This window comes from Columba livia, chromosome 3, assembly GCF_036013475.1.
Source record: "Columba livia isolate bColLiv1 breed racing homer chromosome 3, bColLiv1.pat.W.v2, whole genome shotgun sequence".
Lineage (NCBI taxonomy): Eukaryota > Metazoa > Chordata > Aves > Columbiformes > Columbidae > Columba > Columba livia.
This window is the reverse complement of record NC_088604.1, coordinates 49,233,614-49,244,991: the sequence shown is the minus strand read 5'-3', so window position 1 is coordinate 49,244,991 and position 11,378 is coordinate 49,233,614. Positions and strand designations below refer to the sequence as shown.

The 11,378-nt window shown below is 44.1% G+C and overlaps 1 protein-coding gene and 1 pseudogene across 1 annotated transcript in view; one reads left to right on the top strand and one right to left on the bottom strand.

The window, feature by feature from the left end:
- Positions 1 to 11,378, bottom strand: part of LOC110364551 (histone-lysine N-methyltransferase SETMAR-like) — a 64,882-nt pseudogene that overhangs the window by 16,863 nt on the left and 36,641 nt on the right.
- TRAF3IP2 (TRAF3 interacting protein 2) overlaps positions 1 to 11,378 on the top strand; it is a 27,897-nt gene extending 16,519 nt beyond the window's left edge. The window contains exons 6-10 of the mRNA XM_021298172.2: positions 668 to 756; positions 2,539 to 2,607; positions 4,848 to 4,964; positions 6,123 to 6,197; positions 10,774 to 11,378. Of these exons, the coding sequence (XP_021153847.2) occupies positions 668 to 756; positions 2,539 to 2,607; positions 4,848 to 4,964; positions 6,123 to 6,197; positions 10,774 to 10,920 (497 nt within the window). The 3' untranslated portion in view covers positions 10,921 to 11,378. The remainder of the gene's footprint in view (positions 1 to 667; positions 757 to 2,538; positions 2,608 to 4,847; positions 4,965 to 6,122; positions 6,198 to 10,773) is intronic.

Below are 11,378 nucleotides of genomic sequence, written 5' to 3'. Positions count from 1 at the left end.
CCACACAGTGTTGGTCTCTTCTCCCAAGTAACAAGAGGAAATGGCCTCAAGTTGCGCCAGGGGATGTTTAGATTGGATATTAGGAAAAAATTCTTCACGGAAATGGTTGTCAAGCACTGGAAGAGGCTGCCCAGGGAGGTGGTGGAGTCACCATCCCTGGAGGTGTTTAAAAGACACGTAGATGAGGTTCTTAGGGACATGGTTTAGTGCCAGTGTTCAGTTAACAGTTGGACTCGATGATCTTGAGGGTCTTGAGGTTGGAAAACAAAAATGATTCTACAGTTCTAATGATGCCTGGGGAAAGCGGAGATGGTTGCAGCCGGTGCAGGTGGCAGGAGCTCTGGCTGGGGACCCAGCCTCCCGTGTGCCAAAGGGCTGGGGAAAAAGCAGCTCTGGCAGCAGGGCAGGGTGAGCAGCAGGGTGGTGTTACCCTCTCCAGCTTCCACGGGGGTACTTGCCAGTGGCAAGGCAGCAGGAGCTTAAATCTAGAGCAACATTTCTGGGCCAGGGGATGAGTTCAACACCAAGCCACTGCGCTATCCCACATCCACTTTGTAAATAATCTGAATAGACGCAGGTGGGTACAACACACAGCGTGGTGGGAAAGGAGGGCTGTGAAATTCTCACCATCCCAATGCATCACATATTCATGTGGACTCTCTCCTAGGCAAGGTCTTCATCACCTATTCGGTGGACACAGCAGTGGAGGTTATGAAATTTGTGAACTTCCTGCTTGTAAATGGATTTCAAACTGCTGTAAGTATTCCTTCCAGCGAAAAGGACTTTGAATCAGGGGAGAAAAGAGACTTTTTTTAAAAAAAAAGCTGAGGCATTACACTGTGCGTGTAAATGTTTTTCTGCTTATCACTGCATTTTGTAGGTTAAAGAAAGTGCTAATAGAATGAACTAGCATTTGCTTTAAAAGTTGTAACTTAAATGATTTGCTTCTTCATTTGCTCATATTTTAACTGAATTTTATACTTTGAAATGTGGTTTAATAGTGATCCTGGAAAATTTCTTTTAGTGACACCAGATACCAGATGGGCAATAGTATGAGGTTTAGTGAGCTATTCCATTGTCTCGTATTTTATCTCTAATATCAATATTAAAAAGGTCAATTTTCATGTTCATCTCATCCCAGCTTTTTTTCTGTGACGCTATTACATGGTTGGTTCTTCAGATGTGAATATCCTTCTGCTAAACTATGATCTAAAATCAGTGTATTTCACACAGCTTAATGAAACAGTCCATCTCATGGTTTCATTTGCTTTGTGATACTTTTAAAAGGGATTCTAGAATTGCTGACCTGAAAAGGGTCTGTGTCCTACTGCCTAATCCCATAAGCCATCCAGATTTTCATTTAACTTCTTTGAGTTTGCTTCATCATAAGGGCCCTCTCTAAGGGAACCATGCACAGAGGCTCCAGGATTCGGTGTTCATCAAAATCTTGATTCATATTTTCTTATTTCAAGTGCATATGCTATCTGACCCCTCAACCTTCACTCTTTGGCTTCAATTCAGGAGAGCATTTAAGCAAGTGGCTATCATTAAACTGAATGAGACTCAGTGGGGAGCTTTGCACAGGGTTATTTATTTTCATGAATCAAAGACTCTTTCCAGAGACTGCAGTTACACTTCTCTCCAGCAATTCTGTACTATGACCAATTCACAAGAAAGCTTTGGGCACCATAGAGCTGTGGAGAAGAAGGCTCACTAATAGCACCTTTGCTGGATGGGCAATTCTTGGAGCCTGCTGCGGAATAACAAATACAGCAAAATGGCCCCAAAGAAGGGAAACAAATATGCTCTCTAGTTTCAAAAAGGGAAAAAGAAAGACTTGAGAGCAGAACACACCTCTTATATCAAAAGCTTGGCAAAGCTGATGCTCCATTGGTCACAGTCATTGAGCTCAGTAAGAGCGTGCAGGACAGTGAGCTGTGTTGGGTGTGTGCAGTGCAATGAAGTCCTCTGCCTCTGCTGTCACTGAAGTCTGAGTTACTGCATCCAGTATCAGTGACCTGGCTGACTTCCCATCACACACCCTGACAATTTGGTTCAATATGAAGCTAAAACTTGACACTCAGAATGTACTCTTGCAGCCAGAAAATAGTGGATGTTTGCAGCTATACAGCTAGAGAAGGTGGGCAGCCATCCACCTTCACGAGGTGTTTTAGAGAGGCAAAAAAGACATTTTGCAAACACCACATATGTAACATTCACCAGCAGCGGTTATTCCTTGTTGCATTAAGCGAAACATGCCTTGGAGTTGGAAGCTGGCAGGGTAGGGTGGCCGGTTGAATGGCTGAGTGGGACCCCAGGGGTGAGTCTGCAGCATCCCCCCTCCACCTGCCTGGGGTGCCCATCCAGCTTGACTCTGGGCTGCAGGGAAAGGGGAGAAGTTGTGTACACACGTTTCTTTCCCAAGGGAATCAGATATGCATGTTAGAAACCAGGGAAAAGAGCAGGTGCCTTTTCAGTGCCACCAAATGGTGAGGAAATGTGAAAGGATGCTCACCACAGACTTTCATTCTCTTGCAGATTGATATATTTGAGGACACAGTACGAGGTATTGACATCATTAAGTGGATGGAGCGGTACCTAGGTGATGTATGTAAAGGCAATTTAACCTTGTTCACGGCAGAGGTGACCTGAGAAAAATGCTTGAATTATTCTAATAGCAACAGGAGCGGAATCAAAACTCGGGACAGTACTATAATTCTCCCTGACCCTATGTAAATGGCAAGGGCCTTGCAGAGAGAACAGCAGGCAAATCTCACTTCTGTATCTTATGGTCCCAAAGAAAAGAAGCACAAATCCTGGCATTCCTGCCAAATCCCACTGTTGGCCATTAGATTCAGCCTGAAGCTGACATTGCATAAGTCGTTCCTCCATCTCATTTGTAAATAGTGTTTTTAAGTGGTTTGGTTACAATAATATCTGTATTTCATCCCAGGCTGCATAGTAGTGGGTAATGTTCATCCTGCTGTCCACCTGTAGCTTTTACGTTGCTATCTAAAACACTGAAGGGTTCTTCTGGATAAACCATCCTAAATGTAAACTGGAGATTGTTATTGTTAGTCAAATGATAGATTTGCTCTCATCACTTTGTACCTATCTAAGCGGTAAAAGAGAGATTGATGTTGCTGCCAGTACAGTCCCACACAGCAACACCTTCCTCTGAAGTTCAGCTGAGCAGGGAGCGCACATCACCTTTAGGATCAAGCCAAGCGGTTCCATTACACCAGCACAGCTGGACACAAACTGGTGATTCTGTTGCTCAACACATGCCAGCATGAGGTGGCTTCCTTTGATTCGTGCCTTCCTGGGTAGCCATCGGTCCTCTGACTCACTCTGGGCAGATCTCCCTGGAACAGGATGACAAAGTGGAGGCTCAACCACCTGAGACAGCACTACATGTTTCCTAATGATGTCCAGCAGGACACCTTAGTTCAAATGCACTACCAGGCAGGTATGGTACTGCCGCACACAGAGCCGGCTTGGGGCCTCTGCTGTGGCAATGCAGCCATTTGGGGCTTTCATCAGGAAACTAGAAGCCAGGGTGAATTTACTTTTGCCAGGAACATCATTATCACTTAAAATACAAACTGGCAGATCTCCTATGGGACTCTCGCACAGTCATTGGGAGAGACCAGTATGGGCAGGGAGCAATTCCCAGCCTCTGCATGAGGACCCTCCTCTGACTGCCCGCCCTAGGAATGTTAGTTTTCCTCCGTTGACTACAGAGGCAGGTTCTAACTTCAAAACCCTCACATGTGTGAGAAAGAAGGGACTACTTGAACATAAGCACGGGTATGTGTGCAACTGGGCATGTCTGCAAACCCTCAACATCTGTAAGTGCTTACATGCATGTCAGGCACAAGCAAAAATAATTCTGGAGTAAATGTTAAGTCAGTGTAAGGGATAAGGGCTCCTTGCCACATTTGACCCTGTGGTGGGGCAAATTCCCTTGATATTGCACAGAAGGAAAGAGTTAATTAGGTGCCAGGCTGACTATGAGCCACAGACGTGGAAGCCTTACACAGCCTGATGTGGTGGGGATGAAAGACAGGCCCTAGGTAAACACAAGTAGGAAGCTTTCATCTGCTGAGCCTCTTCACTGGCCCGCCATTAAGGAGGAGAGATGTTTCCTAGATTTGAAGGATGGCCCCCTGTGGAAAATAGAGCTCAGTGAGGGCCTGGGATCAAACAGGTCCCAGGCAAGATCCAGGCTATCCCGGCAAGGCAAGGAACATTGCCTTGGGCCCACTGCGGCAAGGTGGGACAGAGGTGCTGAGTACCCCTAAACCTGCCCAGGCTGTCCGTAACAACCCACCTCTCTGCACAGTCACCTCTCTACACACTTTGCTGCCAAAATCAGCAAGAAAAGTTGTCATTCTGTTGCCAGTAGCCCTAGATGTAGCTTCCATAGACAACTATCTTTAGTGCCTTTATATATAAAAGGCCATCGACGGTTAAATAGATGCATTTTTACATAAGCTGTTGGAAAACATTTAGGTCTGAATTTGAAGATAAAACTTTTCTGTGTATGTACATAGACACTACATACGAATAAAAAGTAGCTTTTTATTACAGGGATTCCAACTGTAAACTGGTAGCTGCTAATATATCTCTTGACATTTAGATTTTCTATATCATGAGATCTCGAGAAATAATGAGGAGAATGAGTGTATGAATTCGCCTGTATTTCCTGCCAGAATGAAAGAGATCCTCTCACGTTTGCCAAGAACATAAAGATCACTTAAAACACAAACTGGCAGATTTCCGATCTGCCTCTACCAAACACGCTGTGTATCCCAGTTTCATAAAAGTGCTTTTCTCCCTAACAGAAGACGGTGATGATAATCATAGCAATCAGTCCAAAATACAAACAGGATGTGGAAGGGGCTGAATCCCAGCTGGACAGGGATGAACACGGCTTACATACTAAATACATCCACAGGATGGTAAGCAAGGACATGCTTTTGCTCTTTTACAACGACTCTGTCTCTTCTTCTCAAAAGACAAATCTGTCTCCAAATGGCAGGTTCTTTGCTTTGTTTTCCCTAATCCCCATAGTTAAACACCCCCCTTTGGAATTCATTAATCCTCCCTCTCATCAGCTCCGTATGCCCATTAACATCTGCTAAGAGGTTCAAGGAAGAAAAATCCTGTTAAACATGCTCATCTTACTTCTCCATATTCTTTATTGTTTGATGTTCTTTTCCCTCCTTCACCTTCTCGAGCCCTTGCTGCCCTGTCATACTGCCCTGAGCACAATCTTATCTGACACCGTCTGATTTTCCTCCCTATAAACTGGCCCCTATTGCTTCAGCCATCCTCTAACTGAGTTCTTTCTTCGGGCAGCAGCAAAGCTGATGGCAAGGTGGAATTGCAAAGGCCAGAGCTGCAAAGTGGGGTCCCTGGGGGGTGCAGGGTGACAGGGGACCAGTGGGTGTCACAGACACCCATCTCTGCAGTCTGACACAGGATGGACATTTAGGCCAGAAGAGCCCACAGAGCCCTGAAACTCATCTGTTTTTCCTCAGTTTACAGTTTGCTGCCTTTTTCAGCCTATGACCCATCTAATTCCCCAGTTCAATCCTGCAGTCAGGCTTCTCAGAAGCTTCACCAACAGATGAGCTCTCAGCAGTACTCTGCTGTCCTTACCACAGCCAGGACGCCTGGGTCAGAGGACACGGGGGACAGGCTGGGGCCCAGCTCAGGCACAGAGCTGGGACATAGGGAACAGGCTGAGTCCTAGCCTGGACACAGAGCTGGCCTCCAGCTGAAATCTTTCCCCTTGTTGGAGACTGAACAGTCAGGCTTTATCAGTTCTAGCTGGATTTAATGGGATTGCAACTGCAGCTAAACCCACAATTATTTCCCACCACAGAACTAAATGCTCAAGGAATGCTGATAGATCTTTCTTGTATCCTTTCTGTAGTAATGAAGAATCAGATTAAGTGGCCAAACAAAAGCATAGAGAGTCTACCAGCAATAGAACAAATCACTTAACAGACAAGCAGTTTATGTAAGAAAAAAGTTTTTACACATAGGATTCAGATGCATGCACAGAAAAATATGTGTCGTTACAATAAATCTGGCAATTTGTTCTATTCTAGATGCAGATCGAGTTTATACAACAAGGAAGTATGAACTTCAGATTCATCCCTGTGCTTTTTCCAAATGCCAAAAAGGTAACATATATACATGCATATGTACTTGTCACATGATTAAACATGTTACTTTGATCACAATGCACCAGATGAAATTTAAAATCCAGACCCTCAACTTCTTCGTTCTTAATATCCCACTAGTAATATTCCAAAGCTACCTTTTACATGAAAACTTTATAGCTTTATGTACGTACAAATAAAAAACATTTCATCCACAACATAAATCAGTGCATAAATGTATTTCTGATGATGAATGTACAACTAAAACTCAAATTGTCTTGAGCATTGAAAGAATTTAAATGGAGAGAGACAATCTATCCAGCAAGCATGCTTTTTATATTAACCCTTTTATAATTTTGTCCAGATGTAATGCCGATGAGTGAGATGAGAGAGATTTATGGCTGATGTGAAGTGAGGATCTGGAAGAGGGTGGGTTGAGAATATAAAAATAAAGAGGATAATAAATATTAAAGTATTAGGCCATTGCTTGAACTTTGATGGGCCCATCAAAGGCAAACTATAAGGTTTTGTAGGACTTGCAATTTCATCCAGCCTCCTTATTGTTTTTGAAGATTCATTTGAGAATAAGAAATAAGTAATGCAACAGATTTCCATCTCTTTTTCCTCATTCTTAATCTCTTGGATTTTTACAAGGCCAGAAAAGTTAAATGGCTGCAGCTATAGTTGTGAAATTGCATTCTTCCCCAAGCATAGAATGGATGTATTGTATTTGTGTTCCGTTTTTCTTGCTAAATGGCATCTACAACGTTGGGTAGCTGTCATGTTACCGCTAGGTAGAGCTGCATTTTGGAAAAGTATGGAAAGTTTCTTTATATTTCTTTGGGTGCCCAAATTTTTAAACAGGAGTCAAAATTTAAACAACACCATCAATGACTGTAGGGCTGTGAAATCCCACTGCACTTACGGATTTCAGTTTAGCAAAGTTCGTTATTTAGGCATTGATTTAATATAAGCTCAGAAATTTGAAAATACAACCCTGGGTTTGTAAAATACGTGAGGTGCTTTGCAATGAACGGTACCGCTGCTATTTCTTGTCATTCCGCTCCCTTCCTGAATGGTCTCAGCCTGGTGGTACTTGTGAAAAGCTGGGAGATGGCACTGGTGGGAACTGGGTAAACCAAAGGCAGAGAACCGGTCAGCATTTTCAGTCAGTCTTTGCAGTCTGATCTTGGGGGGGAAAGAGCAGGCCTGCTCCTAACTTTAGGGGCTCCTTGAGTGCTGTATGCAAACAGAGCAGACAGCCTGCAGCCGCTTGGCACTGTAAGGGTTGTAGAGAGAAGTGGCCCAGCAGGCGCAGTAACTGCCTTTGGGCTTTGAGGCAGACACAAGAACAATAAACTTACATCAGTTTTGGCTGAGCTTCATGTATCAGACGACTATTTAGCATATAGCATCGGTTCTCTCAGACAGTGATCCATATGGAATTTCCAGGGTTGGTTTATTCAGCTGCTCCTATCAAAGCATCAGGCTCCGGGCAGCATTCCTGCCCATCCTCTGTAGTCCCCATCACCCTTCAGTTTTTCAAGAGGTGCCTTTTTTATCTACATTATGCAGATCAGTGTTTTCTATTGCCCTTAAGTTTTGCTCCACATATTTATTTGGTACATCATCTACCTTCATCTAAATAGTTAATGATAATAAAACTGAGGACATCATGGATGGAAGGGGAGCACCAGAGCCTGAACAACTTGCAGCAGTGAAGTATGCGGGCAGTCAGAGGAAGTGAGGTACCTGAAAAATGCCAAGTATGTGTACAATTGGAAGAATGTTAGCAGGCAAATTACTTTCATTTTTGTCTTTTTTATACTGTCTTTTACATGATCAGCTACTACTGTAGCTGGCAGTGGGAAAGAGCAGGAAAGCAAGGTTTGGAAGGTTTCATCTGGGGACATGGCTATTAGACGAGTTAATCTCATTTGAAGCACATCATAAAGCACTGCTGGTATGTGAAAGTTAGTTGACCTCCAACAGGAAGGGATATATGTGATGCAGAGTGTTCATTAGGAAATTGAATAATGAGGGGAAAAAGCACAACACACAGTTAAGGTGGAACTGGTATTTCCAGCATCCCATCGCACACTGCTAAAGGAAACCTGAGTACTGATGGTTCAAGGCTTGCATTGAGCCAGTCCACAGAAATCTGTTCTCCTGATCTGGTCACCTGATGACCAAAGCATGAGGCCACAACTGCCCCATGGTGGAGGCTCTCTCTGGCCAAGCAGAGGCAGCTGGAGGGATGTTCTGAATTTCCTCTTGGCTAACAGATACACAGCAGATTAAAAAAAAAAAAAAAAAAAAAAAAAAAATAGAAAAATTTAAAAAGCAGTAAACATTTTCCCATCACTCCCACCCGCTATGACAGCCAGTGTTGCAGAAAATCCCCCCTCCCACTTTCTCCATTCTCCTTCTGGATTAAAATAGCAACTGCAATCAACGCTTACCCCTTCCTCGAGCTAAAATTATTGCCAGAGTTGATTAGCGTGCAGGTGTTTTTTGCACCAGGTTCACCATGGAGGACATTAACTGCAATTGGCCACAGGACCAGATCTGGAAAGGTGCAGAGCCTGTCTTGGGATGTATAGTGCCTCGCTCATTATATCCCCAGTTGCTGGTTTCTTACCTACTATACATTTCTCACATTAATTTCCATCTTTTCAAGCTTAACTAATGATTTCCCATGTGGACCTCTATCAAATACTTTGCTGAAGTCCAGACCAACTAGGTCTACTGCATTTCCTTCCTCCAAAAAATTGGGCTTCTTCTTATCAAAAACAGAGTGGGCTCATTTCGTAAACCTTTGCTGTATTTCATTTCCTTATATATCTCTTAACAAGATTTAGTAAAGAAACAAATCTTACGCAATAAGGGTGTGCACGTGCATGCAAACATAGTTATCTTTCTCCCAATAGCATTTGAATCTCTGCCCATTTCAAACAGCTTTGTCAAAGGAGTAAAGCTCACAAAGATTAAAATCCATTCCTATGCAAAAAGAGACTTGCAGGCAGAGATAAGGAAACTTATTTGTGCTTCTGCCAAAGAAAATGCTGCAGATCTGCTGGGCAGTGGGGCGTTCACCGGGAAAACCAACATTTTAAAACCTCTCCTTTGGGGAGACCACTGGCCACAGCCTACACTTTCTCGGCCACTAGAGAAAGAGGAGGGCCAGGTTTGATAGATACCTCTGCCACTCACCAAGCTACTTGCTCAGAAGCCCAGGTGAGGCCAGACTAATGGGACTGTAGGTGCCTGTGTTACTTACCTCATTATACATAAATGCTATAGATCTAACAAAGTGGTTGCATCTATTAACACAAACCTGTCCCCCAGCAGTGGAAACGATGCAGCCTTGCTCCTACAGCCATACAGGCCAAGGCAACAACAGACAATTTGAGAAGCATGAGGCTTGGCATGAAAGGTCTGGACTGCAGCTATGTTGTCTGCTGGCAGGCAGGACATGTGCTGCCCATGCCAGGGCATCCCCTGGCCAGGCACCAGACGTGGTACACGCCAGCAGCTTTTTGCTCTCTCCTCATGGAATTAGCTCCACTGGCTTGACAGCAACTGTGCTGCTCCTAACAGGGGCCACCTCAGGAAAATAGTGCCCAGCTAAATAAGAGGTCCGGGGAGCAAGTGCTGGATGTCTTGACTGCTCATGTTGCTTACCTGCTGTTTTGGTGTCTCCAACATCAGCCCTCCAAAAAGAAATCTCCATCTCTGCAGTGGACATGAGCTGGTTTTGGTCAAGGTTCTTTGACCTTCTTTTAATTAGTGGTATGATGACAGCTCTTCACCCCTTCACATCCAGTTTGTCCATTTGTAAACCTCCCAAGGCTGTGGAGACTTGGGAACATGAGGTCTGAGCAGGTTCCTCTCCATCAGCCTGCTGTCACTGTCCAGGGCCATGGCGGTCCCATCTTCATTAGGTTAATGGGCATTAGCCAACCCCTGTGAAGGCTGCATCTTTCCCAGGATGCAAGCAGTGGTGGAGGTTTGACCCTACTAACCTGAAGATGCATTAGCCTCTGCTCGAGCTCAGCACTGGCCTCCACCTCCTGCTCAGGAGGAGGCCAGAGGACACCACGCTTGCTGAAGGAAGGAGCAAGGGGAGGGGGGAGAAGGCTGCCAGGATGAAAAACGCTCCCCTGGGGTCCTGCTCTTTCCCAATTGATTCTCATCACAAGGTTAAACATGTTGTGTGGATCCCTCAGCCGCTACTAAGGTGGCAGCCTTCCCCTGGTAGGGGCACTGAGATGTCTCCTTTCTCAGTGTTTATTCTCACAAGCCTTTAGACGCCTGCCACTGAGAGCAGACTCCCTTTGAAACGTGGTGAAATTAGCCAATGTGATGGCAGAAATGAAAGAGAGACAGGCAAGCTGTGAGATCACACCAAGTTCATTTATTTAGGAACCCAAACACAATTTTCAAGCCAAATTAAAATTTCTTGTTGTTATGGGAAAGTGCCTCGAACAGACAACATGAAATCTTGCTTGGCAGGCTCTGATGGAATCTGCAAGGTTCTGGTACAGACTCAGGAGGACTTATGGGATTTTGCCTTTTTTTTCCCCTTGTTTTTCAGGAACACGTGCCTACCTGGCTGCAGAACACTCACATTTATAACTGGCCGAAGAATAAGAAGAACATCCTTTTGCGGTTACTGAGGGAGGAGGAATACGTTGCTCCTCCAATAGGACCTTTACCAACACTCCAGGTTGTGCCGTTATGAATGTTATTACTTAAAGTGCACGACAGGCAGTTGTTAAAGGGTTGTTCTTGGCGGGGAGCCAAGGCTCTTCCAGATGGCTCTTTTTGATGACAGAAGACACTCTTTCTGCTAAAGGAATTAGTTGTCTTGGGTAACTCAGGCTCGGCTTGTTCTCTACCATGTTAAACATCTATTTTTGAAGCTGATGGGGCAGAACTCTTTTCTCTACATTTTTAAATGAGCTGCAAATGGAAAGAATGCCCAGTTTTATTTCAACATCTGTTTTTAACATATTCCTTTATTCATCGATATTGCAAACAAATACCAGAAATAATGTTGCCATAAGTGTAAAAGCAAAAATTACATCCTCCTTTTTGCTCAGGGTTTCTTTAAAGACATTCCTGCCTTGTATAGCATTATCAAACAGTTAATTTGTATATACACTATTAAATGTATTTGCCTTTTGTAAGGCAACCTTA